This window comes from Mesoplodon densirostris, chromosome 3, assembly GCF_025265405.1.
Source record: "Mesoplodon densirostris isolate mMesDen1 chromosome 3, mMesDen1 primary haplotype, whole genome shotgun sequence".
NCBI classification, from domain to species: domain Eukaryota; kingdom Metazoa; phylum Chordata; class Mammalia; order Artiodactyla; family Ziphiidae; genus Mesoplodon; species Mesoplodon densirostris.
This window is the reverse complement of record NC_082663.1, coordinates 9,320,526-9,332,172: the sequence shown is the minus strand read 5'-3', so window position 1 is coordinate 9,332,172 and position 11,647 is coordinate 9,320,526. Positions and strand designations below refer to the sequence as shown.

At 51.2% G+C, this 11,647-nt stretch overlaps 1 protein-coding gene across 1 annotated transcript in view; it reads left to right on the top strand.

Annotated features, from left to right (window-relative positions):
* Window positions 1-2,248: 2,248 nt before the first annotated feature.
* The window catches only part of DAP (death associated protein), a 59,944-nt gene continuing 50,545 nt past the window's right edge, over window positions 2,249-11,647 (top strand). Inside the window, exon 1 of the mRNA XM_060092728.1 lies at window positions 2,249-2,484. Coding sequence (XP_059948711.1) covers window positions 2,430-2,484 — 55 coding nt within the window. The 5' untranslated portion in view covers window positions 2,249-2,429. The remainder of the gene's footprint in view (window positions 2,485-11,647) is intronic.

Here is an 11,647-nt window from a genome sequence, read left to right as displayed (position 1 = left end):
CCAGTGGTGACCGGAGCCTCCAGAGCCCTTGGGGAGCTTCCTTCCTTCCTCAGCATGCTCCTTCTTTTACCCCCAGGGTTCCCTAGCAATACCATGGGTCATTGAATCGAAGATGCCATTGCTCTTAACATATGACTTTAGGTACCACTAAGAGGAAACAACGCTGCCAACTAAACTATAGCACAATGTTTTCGAACCTAGAACTTTTATTTCATACTTCTTAGAAATGGTTCTTTTAGACTTAAGGCATGAGTTTTTAACCATATAGCACTCTTGAACACACATAAAGAAGAAAATATTCATACAATTAATTTGGTTAGGTATCCTTAAAGCTTCTTTCTATTTAGAATCAAATCATCAGTGTCTGTGGATTTCCTCACTCTGTTCTATGAATACTGTTAGTGATGGAGCATCTCCTAAAAGAGTGTTCCACTACTGATTTCAGATTTTCTTTTAAGTGGCTGACACCTGTCTGCAAGTTTTTTGTTTTGTTTTCTTTTTTTGCGGTACGCGGGCCTCTCACTGCTGTGGCCTCTCCCGTTGCGGAGCACAGGCTCCAGACGCGCAGGCTCAGCAGCCATGGCTCACGGGCCCAGCCGCTCCGCAGCATGTGGGATCCTCCCGGACCAGGGCACGAACCCGTGTCCCCTGCATCGGCAGGCAGACTCTCAACCACTGCGCCACCAGGGAAGCCCTGTCTGCAAGTTTTGATGTGAATGCAAGACAAAGACAACTATATCATGACTGCTGCCTGGCCAACAGCTGTCCCGCTGGTAGTGTTACTGAAACGTCGGGGGAAAGTCCCAGATCAACGTAGAGTATGTGCATTTCTCTGCGTGCCCTGATGCAAAGAGCTGGGCAGCGCTGAGTTAGACATCTGGGTAAGGGAGGTCAAGGGCACAGCAGACTGTGAGTCTGGAGCTTAATGGAGAGGCAGGCATAGAGAAATGGGTTTGCAGATTTGGGATCCATAAGCATATGGATGATAGTGGGCCTCATGTGACCACTGAAGCCAAGTCTAGACACGGAAGAGGGCTGGTGTTGAGCCTTGAGAGAGTCAAGTGTTCAGAAATCTAGAAGAGGAGCCAGCCAACCCAACTGAGAGTTAGCAGCCAAGCCTCCAGCCCAAGCACTGGATGTCAGCGCCACGATGTGGCAACCCTGAAGCTAAGGAGGAAGGTGACGGTCAGCTAGGTCACGTGCTGCTGACAGGTCAAGCAGGATGAGAGCAGAAGAGTGAACACTGGATTGGGCAGCGTGGAGGTCACGAGTGACCATGATAAAAGGACTTTCCTGGCTGGCGGCAGCCTTTGGGGCACTTATGACAACCAGATGGACTGGACTGGGTTGAGGAGACAGGGGTGGGGTGGGGTGGCGGGGTTGAGATGCTCTTCGAGCAGCTGTGCTGTCAAAGGGAGACATACAGCCAAGAGAGCCGATGGTGTTTCCTTTTCTAAAGACACTGGACATGTCTGAACGCTAACTTAGCAAGGCGGGATTGATGGTCAGTAGAGGATACCTGCAGTTACAAAGCGCTTGAGAAGGCGAGAAGGTTGCAATCCGAGGCACAAGGCCAACGGGTGAGCTTTGGACAGAATCAAGACCCAAGGCAACAGGAAGACGGCAGAGACAGGGGACACGGACGCAACCTTGCAAGATCTCTGTCCAGGTTTCCAGGCTTCACAGCTCTGCCTTTCTCTCCCGGGGGAAGGCTCTCCCATTTGCTGCATCTTTTAACAAATCCCCGCTATTCTTGGGCCCCCGGTCGGTCCCACCTGGGGTCTCATTTCCGTACTTCACCGGTCGCTCCGAGAGTGAGCCGGGTGAGGCCATGTGGCAGACGGGCCGGTTCCCCGACGGCACACAGCACCCCTGGGCGCCCCACTGTTGAAGCTGTTTCCCCACCACCGTCACCGTCTATCTGGAGGGTTGGTGGAGCACCGTGCACGGGGGTGCCACCCTCCTGCTGGGACCTCTTCAACCGCGGGCGACTGTCCCCGCCGGCACCAACTCCCGTCTCTTCTAACCGCTAACACCCCACCCCCGCTCCCCTTCTTCCTCCTCCGCCCTTGGCCGAGGCTTCCAACGTGGCGCCGCCGACTGCGCATGCTCAGTACCCGGGGCGCGCGGGCGCCGGCGGGGCGGGGCGGGACGGGCGGGAGCAGTGACGCCACCGCGCAGCCGCGGGCTGGCGGGGCCGCTCCACGTAGGCGCGCGGCGGCCGCGCCCCCTCCAGGCGGCCGCGGCCGGTCCGCCTGCGCGCGGCCCCGCCGCCCCACGCACGCGCCTCCCTCGCTCCCGGCGCTCACGCTCGCGCGCACTTTTCTCCAGGCCCGCGCGCACTTTTCTCCAGGCCCGCGCGCACTTCTCTCCAGGCCCGCGAGCACTCGACGACCGCCGTCCAGGTCCCTCTGAAACCCGGTCGCACCATGTCTTCGCCTCCTGAGGGGAAGCTAGAGACGAAAGCTGGACACCCGCCCGCCGGTACTGACTCGTTCCCACTTTCTCTCCTCTCGCGGGCCCGGAGGGAGGGCTCGAACCCGCGGGCACGGGGCGCGGAGCGGGGCGCCGGGCGGGGGAGGCAGCCGGCCAGCCTGGGCCGTGTCCGCTCCTGGGGTCTAAGTTAAACTCAGCCCCGCGCTGGTGAGACGTGTTTCTTTATGCGAAACATCGCAAGCCTGTGCGAGTTGCATGCAAATTAGAGTGACTTGAGCAAGCCCAGATGCACAACTTGCTCCCAGAAGTTTGGGCGGTGAATACTTACGTAGAATGTACAGATGTTTTAGCAAAACGAGTAGCCGAAGCAACGACAAATCAGTGTTTTTAACGTCATGATGATAAATCGTAGACTGACAGCATTACAAAGGAACCAAAGGAGCGGAAATCATTTTTATCATTAATCACTCAATATGACTTTTTTTCCCCCTCCAGTTTCTGTCGCATTCTGCTTTTCCTCAGAAGTGGTTTTGTTTTTTGCTTTTTGCTTTTGCACATCCTAAACTTCCGAGCCAAGGAGGTTAAATGCAGGAAAGAGTCATCTTTCTTAGAAAATGTGTCTCTAACCAACCTTCACGTTCAAACCGTCTCTTCCCCTTTCTGAGCCCAGTTCCTGTTTGCTCTTTCGAATCTGCCCAAACTGGTGGATTGCTTTTTCTCCTCTCCTTTGGAATGACGATCGATCCATATAGAAGGACACTGGGAGGGAATCAGAGGTGACTGGGTCCCAGGATACGGGTCACTTCGGTGTGTGGGGTTTTTAGGGTCTTAGTTCCACCCGTTAGTTAAAGTATCAACTCAGTTTGCTAATAACAGAAGCCTTAGCCAAACATGGCTGCTTTTTATGGAACATTTGTGCCATCTTCTTGTTAGAGGAAAGATTCCCCTAATTTCTGTCTGCCGCCCCCCACGATAGGGCACTAATTCTCTGCCTCAACACGGTGAATAGAGAAGTTCTTTCCACATGTTGCATTCCAGAGTAGGGAATGCTTTTCACTAGTGAAGCAAGCTCTGAACAACAAGAAGACTGACTGGCACTAGGAAAGAAAAATGGCTAACTGATGCGTGGGGGTGTAAGAGCATGGGATTTTAGAAAATAGTTCCACTGAAATGGAAAGTAGACTTTGGGGGTCTCTGTGTTGAATTAGTTTAAAATTAAAAAAGAACTTCAAAGGCATTTCCTTTCATGATGACTCTGACGTTTAATTCCTGCCGCTGGGGGTTCATGTGCATCATTCCTGACTGATGACCTGTGCAGCACGGCAGGAGGGAACACCTGCATTTACATTCGTGGCCATGGACCACGCGGCAGCAGTCTGCACAGGGCTCCCCTGTCCCCGGGCAATGAGTGGCATTAGATGTATGTGTTGGAATGATACCAAAGCAAAGTAGCAGTAATGAAATTGCATATAGAGAGAGCCATATGGAGAGTTTTAAGATCAGAGGTATAAACTGTCTCTATTAACTCCCTGGGAGAAACTTCATGAGGGACTCTGATTTTCTTTGGATTGTAAACAGCTAGACTGTGTGAGTTACAAGTTAAACATCTTATTTATGCCCAAGGAGAGGGGAGCCAGTGTATTTGTGCTGCTGTAGCAGTGCACTTGGGTTTTAAGTTTTGAGGCCTGTCACTTCTCTAGGGTTCAGTTTTCCTAATCCATGAAATGGGAGGTTCGGGCCAGATGGTCCCTGAGAAAGTAGCAGGGCAGGGCTTCCTTTGTGCTGTTCCTGTCGCCATCCATCAGGATTGGAGCCCAGGGGCAGTTAGCCCCACAGGTAAACTCCTCAAGTGACTTCAGGGCAGCTCCCTTAAGCCTTTGAGGCCCCCTTCCAGCAGGAGCTGCTAAGGAAGCTGTCACTGTCATCCTGCATTTCCCAAGGCCGGTCACACTTGGCCGGGGGTGCAGGTTAGAAAGAGACCTTTCATCCCTTGTGGTATATTGCCTCCCAGGTAGTACCGCTCAGGTGCTTTTTCTCCCTGTGGTACAGAGGCCCCTGTGTGGAAGCCTGTTTTGGCAGAAAGTTCTGGGTGGCCTTGTTTACTCCGGTATGATCAGAGGTTAGACAGTTCTGCAGATTAGATGTTTAAAACAAACAAAAAAAAGGCAACCACTATAATAAAGGATAATCATCAAGTACAGCCGAGAGCCTAGCTCATAAATCAAAATAACAGCCTTAAAAACACTGGGAAAACTTTCATTAAGGGCTTAAGTTGGATAACAGGAGCTTGTGCTTAAATCTGCAATTGAAAACTAAATTTAAATTTAAATCTGCAATTGAAAACTAAATTTAAATCTGAAATTGAAAAAATAAAACTCTCCTCCATGACTCTCTTCTTTTTCTTTTGTGTTTTCTCGTTATTGCTGTCTGAACCGGGGACGCTCCTGTGCATCTGCATAGCCTCCACCTGTCCGCCTGTTCTTCTTGCTTCCAGGGCTGGGTCCCACTGATGCTCAGTGCCTGGTTCAGAATACTCAATAAATAGCTCCCGAGTTTCTCCAGAACCTCTTACTGCCTCTGCCTTCCTCTGTAGCATGTGCGGCCCACAACTTCCCTCCACTGCTGAGCTGTCTCCAGCGGGTACTGGGGGTGCAGGTTGGACTTTTAGCCAGCTTCGGCAGCAGCATCACAGCGGAAACTGTAACTAACATTTGCTGAGCGTTACAACGCGTGGGGTATGGGGAAGAAGAAGAATTTTCCCTTTACCCTTCTAGGTTCTTAGCTGAGATCCCCCTTAAGATAAAGGGCAGATTAACAAGAGAAAAACAGACGTTTAATAACATGTATGTCTCCTGTATACATGGGAGATACTCAAGAAAAATGAGTAACCCCCAACCACCACCTTAAATAGTAAAGATGAAAAATGCCAGGGAGAAGGGGAGGCCCCGTTAGGGGAGGGAACCAGGAAATGCACCAGGGGAAGGAAGACAGTTATGCAGATGTTAAGATTCTCCTATAATTTAGTCATCCTTTTCTTCCTGGTACAGAGAGAGAGACACTTACAAGTGGAGATTTCTCTTATAAATGTAAATGTTCCTAACAAGGGTGACTTCTCGGTATGGTATACGGCTTTTCCTTGTGTGCTGTTTCTTTTTTTTTTTTTTTTTTGCGGTACGCGGGCCTCTCACTGTTGTGGCCTCTCCTGTTGCGGAGCACAGGCTCCAGACGCGCAGGCTCAGCGGCCATGGCTCACGGGCCCAGCCGCTCCGTGGCACGTGAGATCTTCCCGGACCGGGGCACGAACCCGTGTCCCCTGCATCGGCAGGTGGACTCTCAACCACTGCGCCACCAGGGAAGCCCACTGCCTTTTTTAAAAAAGCTTCCTGTCAGGGTGGACCGAGCACCTCTAAGACGTGTTTTCAATTTCCCCTCTGTGCTCTAGGACTTTGGGGGACAGACGCGTCCTCCTCTTTTCTGTGAGTGTCCTGTTTATTTCACACGATGCCTGTGCACTCTTCCTTGGTTTTGCGAGTAGTTTCCCCTTCCCAGCTTCAGAAATTATTTTGTTTGGATAGGGACTATTCACTTTTGTATAAAGTACTGTATTAGTTACAGTTTTATATTGTACTCACTAATTGTAACAGACAACCCCAAATCTCAGTGGCTGAGCAAGCCAAGGTTTATTTCTCTCCCGGTGGCCCTCCTACCAGGAGAAATGCAGAGGCCCAGGTCCCTCCTGCCCAGCGACTCCGCCTTTGTGGAGGGTACTGAGTGCAGGCCGTGGTGCCAGGGCCTTGTGGTGCTTCCGTCTGGGAGCGGCATGTGTCACTGCGTTAGTTTCCTGTGGCCACTGTAGCAAAGCGCCATACATTTAATGGCTTAAAACAACACAACTTTATTATCTTCCAGTTCTGGAGGTGAGAAGTGCAAAATGGGTCTCACTGGGCAGAAATCATGGTGTTTGCAGCTTCCTTCTGGAAGCTCTAGGGGAGAATCCATTTTCTTGCCTCTTCCAGCTTCCAGAGGCCATCCACAACCTCACTTCCATCTGCGACATTCCTTCCCCTTTGCCATGCAGCCCAACACATAAACGGGTTCCAGGGTCTAGGGCGTGGCCGTCTGGGGAGGGCTCATTACTTTGCCTCTTTCTGCTGTATTAGGGCCACGACCCAGGTAAATGGCCCCAACCCAGCTGCAAGGGAGGCTGGGGTTAGGGTTGACGAAGCTGCCTCACTGCCTGTCCCCAGGTACCTCCAGGCAGGGATGCTACTTCTCCGTGGAGTTTCTGAAATCCGCCACCCTGAACGCAAGGTTTTCCCCCGCGGCTGCCCACACCCTCCTCGGGTTTGGCCCAGTCGCCCTCCGGCTGGTCCTTGTCTTGGCCTGCTCACCACGCAGTCTGTCCTCTGGGGCGGCCTGTCAGGGGATGGAGCGGGCCCTGCGTGGAAGACAGGCTGGCCTGTCCAGTCCCGGTCCACAGCCCCATGGCCCTGTCCCACGCTCCACGCCTCTGAACGCCACGTCTCCTCCCCTGCGGGGTGAGCGGGGTTGCCGCCGTGTCATCGAAGGGCCTTCCCACCTTAACACCTTCCGACTCTGAGCGCAGAATAGCAGTTTCCCTTGTTTGGTCCTCAGTTTTCTTAGAGAGGAAACCGTCAGGGCTGCAGGTTCAGCAATTTATCTGGGACTCGCTTTTTAGCACAAGCATCACTTTCCCCCGCTGCCTCAGGCCGGAAAGCTCCCGTGGGGGGAACTGTACTTGCCCTCGGGGGTGAGGGGTGCCGGGGCTTCCGGGGTCCCCATGACTCACTGCTTTCACCCTTTATCCTCCACTCTCCCTTCACGGGGCTCCCCACCTCGGGGCCACCAACCTCCCCAGACGGTCGTGGCTCTCCTGCTGGCCAAGGAGCCTCCTCTCCTGGTGGAGCCCTTCCTCTCAACCAAGAGGGACCACATTCCTTTGCCCTGATCCCCCCACTGTCCCCCATCCCGGGGGCTGTCTGGTCCCGTGTCCGCTTTGCTTTCCGGCCACAGTGCTGCTCTACCTGAGATGGTTACGTTCTCGGCTAACCTGCAGCTCTGGGTGTTTCTGGTTTGCTTCCTTTTGTTCTCACCGGAGCAATTCTCAGAGCCTTTCATCTCTTTTTTTGTGTGTGGATTTGGTTTCCTTTGAATCACATTTCAGTGGCTCTTCTTGGGCAAGAACAAAGAAAGCATCCGCTCACAAGTCCTGCTCAGCACGGCAGCCAGGGCTGGGGCTGCTCCCTGGTGCAGGGTGCTTTTACTGTCCATCTAGGGACACCCTTCTCATCCCCCTGCCCGGCATGCAGCTGGGGGGGTCTTCCTAACCTGCTGTTGAGTGTGGGCCCAGAGCCAGCTGTCGGGGACCATCTCATAGTCAGGCACCCAGATGCCTGAGGGGATGCCCAGCCCTGGAGGGATATGTCATCAGCCGCTTCCTCAATATTTGCCCACCTGACAAAGTCTGACCTGGAGGATGCTTCCTCTTCCCTCTTTGCTCCTTGGGTAGGAAGCTGCTCTGCAGAGAGCTTTCAACATCAAACACACTTTCTTTCCTGGCCTAGACCCTCTCCATAGGCCATCTCTCTTGTCTCTCTGAGGAGGAGTGTTGCTCTGTTTCCTGGAATGTTCAAGCAGGGCAAGGCCTGCGGGCTGTGATTCAGGGCGCAGGCTGCCGGGGTCAGAAGCTTGCTACCTGTGCAACCGGGGCCACTGGCTTCCCCTCCTCGTGGTGTGGGGGGGGTCTACCCCATAGGGTGATTGGAAAGTCAGGGGGTAGGGGGGTGCTTGGCCAGTGGTTACAACAGGGCCTGGCACGTGGTGGCATGAAGAGTGGAAGGATTCTCCAGGATCTGCAGGTCTCCAGAACTTACTTAGACGTGGTGAGTTACTGACGACAGCCCTGGAGGTGGTCAGCTGACCAGGGCAGTGGAGCGCCCCATGGTGGGTGAGCACTTTGCAGGGTGTGTCACTCACTCCCCAACAACCCGGTACATCGGTCCTGCCATCCCCACTTGACACGTGAGGAAGCTGTGGGGAGGAGGTGATAAACCACCAAGGACTCGCACACTGGAGGGTTCTCTAAGTGCTAGATGCTAGTCGTGAAAACCCGTCGCCTAAGAGTAGCTGAGAGTTGAGCGTTCATGGGAACCAGGCCCTGGCGGAGGTGTTTCACATGGGCTCACTCCTTCAGTCCTCAGAGAACCCCTGCGGGGAGAGCACTGCCACCCTTCCTTCACAGGCAGGACCCTGAGACAGTGCCAGCGACTTGCCAACACACACTCACACACACACACACACACACACACACACACACACAGGCAAAGCTGGGATTTGAGCCCAGGGATCTAGCTCCAGTATCCATGCCCTTAACTTCAGCTTGGCACTCCTGTTAAGAGGAAGCTTGTTATTCTCCCCCCCGCCTTAAATTTATTTATTTATGGCTGCGTTGGGTCTTCGTTGCTGCACACCGGCTTTCTCTAGTTGCAGCGAGCAAGGGCTACTCTTCGTTGAGGAGCATGGGCTCTAGGCACCCGGGCTTTAGTAGTTGCAGCACGTGGGCTCAGTAGTTGTGGCTCGCAGGCTCTAGAGCACAGGCTCAGTAGTGTGGTGCACGGGTTTAGTTGCTCCACGGCCTGTAGGATCTTCCTGGACTGGGGAGTGAACCCATGTCCCCTGCATTGGCAGGTGGATTCTTTTTTTTTTTTTTTTTTTTTTTTTTTTTGCGGTATGCGGGCCTCTCACTGTTGTGGCCTCCCCCGTTGCGGAGCACAGGCTCCGGACGCGCAGGCTCCGGACGCGCAGGCTCAGCGGCCATGGCTCACGGGCCCAGCCGCTCCGCGGCATATGGGATCCTCCCAGACCGGGGCACGAACCCGTATCCCCTGCATCGGCAGGCGGACTCTCAACCACTTGCGCCACCAGGGAGGCCCTGGCAGGTGGATTCTTAACCACTGCGCAGCTTGTTATTCTTGAAAGTTGAAGCTCACATTTGAATAACAAGCACAACAACAAAAATCTGAGTTGTTTTTTTTTACTAATGTCTCAGAAAAATACTTACATTCACAAAGATTTCTGCAGAACAAGCTCTGCCTTTACATTTTTTACCAACAAAGAGTCCTAGAGTCAGTAATAAAACATTCGATAAATATGTGTTGTTGTATTTTTTGGCAGTCGTGCAAGTTAGAATCTGTCGCAGCCTTGAGTTATTATTATTGCCACTTTATATTGCTGCATTAATCACCACACATACTGTGAGAGATTGATGAACTTAATTGTTTTTATAAACTAGATTAAATGAAGTGCTAATGTGGGGTGACTGGGTTTGGACGTGTGTACTTACGTCAACAGAGAAGTGGACAGGCTCCCTGCGAGCTTCCTGAGACGTGATTATTTCAAACGTCACCTTGACATTCATCCTCCATTCCTTCTGTAGTGAGTTGTACACTCTTTTTACTGTTAGCCAGTTTATAGAACACACCTGGGATTTATAGGGTTTTTTTTTATTAGTTTCTGCTTTACAACAAAGTGAATCAGTCATACATATACATCTGGGATTTATAGTTTTAAGGTTTTTGTGTCTACCAGGTTGAAATGATTCAGAGATTATTTTTTAATGGGCATCTGTATTAGTTTGCTAAGGCTGCTATAACAAAATACCAGAGACTGGGTGGTTTCAACAACAGAAATTTATTTTCTCACAGTTCTGGAGGCCAGAAGTCCAAGATCAAGGTGCCGGCAGGTGTCGTTTCTCCTGAGGCCTCTCTCCTTGGCTTGCACATGGCTGCCTTCTCACTGCGTCCTCACATGGCCTTTCCTCTGAACACGTGCATCCCTGGTGTCTCTTCCTCTTCTGATAAGAGCATCAGTCCTATCAGATTAGGGCCCCACCATAACAGCCTAATTTTAACTTAATTGCCTCCTTAGAGGCCCTGTCTCCAAATCCAGTCAGCTCTGAAGTTCTGGAGTTTAGGGCTCCAACCTGTGAATTTAGGGAGATCACAGTTCAGCTCCTAACAGCACCTTTAATCACTTTCTCATGGGCATGGGATAGGGGTGGGATAAATGGGGGAGGAAAATGAATTTAAAAAAAAATTCAGTGGGACAGTTCTTCTAGCCTCCTCTTTTGGCCAAAAACATTCATAAGCTTATATTTCAAGAGAGTGAGTAGATAATTATCTTAAATATATTACAGAATTTTATTTTCAGTCTCCATTTCTTAAGGTTTGGCAGGCTACATAACCTGGGAAATCTTGATAAGCCACCTGCAAATGGTATTTTTGTTTTCTTATTTTTTTTTTAATTTGAACCCAAAGTGAGGGAAATCTGTAGGAATCACAGCCAAAAAAGTAGCTAAATTCAGAACAGTTAACCTGAACCTTGGGCCCATGTGAGGCAGGAAGTGACCTGGTGTCTCTTCCTCTTTTTATAAGAGCACCAGTCATACTGGATTAGGGCCCCACCCCTATGGCCTCATTTAACCCAAGACCCCAGCTGAAAGCTGGTGCTCAGAGGCCAAACTCATGGAGAAAGGGTGCAGGAAAAAACTGTGTCCAGCAACACAGTGGGGTGGTGGGGAAGCTGGTGTGTTTCAGCCTGGCCTCTGGATGGCAAACAAAGGCTCCTGGAGAATTTGAAACTGCAGGTCTGCCTTTACATGGGCGATGAGTTCAAATTTACACTGTTTGGCCATTCCTGTTCTCAGTTAATGTAAAAAGGATTTCCAGGTTTGACAGAAGCATGTACAGCATCTCTCCAAAGGGATGCTGCCTGCACCCCACACCCCAGAGGATCCCCACAGATAAAGGCTTACTGAAGACAAGCCCATGGCCCACACTCACCCCAAACAAGAGCCAGAATCAGAGAAAAATGAACAGTGAATGAGACTCCCAAGGACCTCAGATAATAAAATAATTAGATATACAACCATAGCACAAGTATGCCTAAAATAATTAAATACATAAAAGAATTAAAAACACGAGATATGAGTAATGCACTATCAAGTAAAGACCAGACAGATTTGAGGGGGGAAAAGCTTTTGAAATGAAAAATAAAAACGATTGGAATAAAAATTGGTCGGGATAAAAGCAGATTTTTGAGAGAATTACTGGACAGGGCTATATTTCCTTCTTAACACAGTAAATGTCCCCCCCCCCCCCCCCCCGCTGAAAAGAAGTGATGGTGGCAGCAG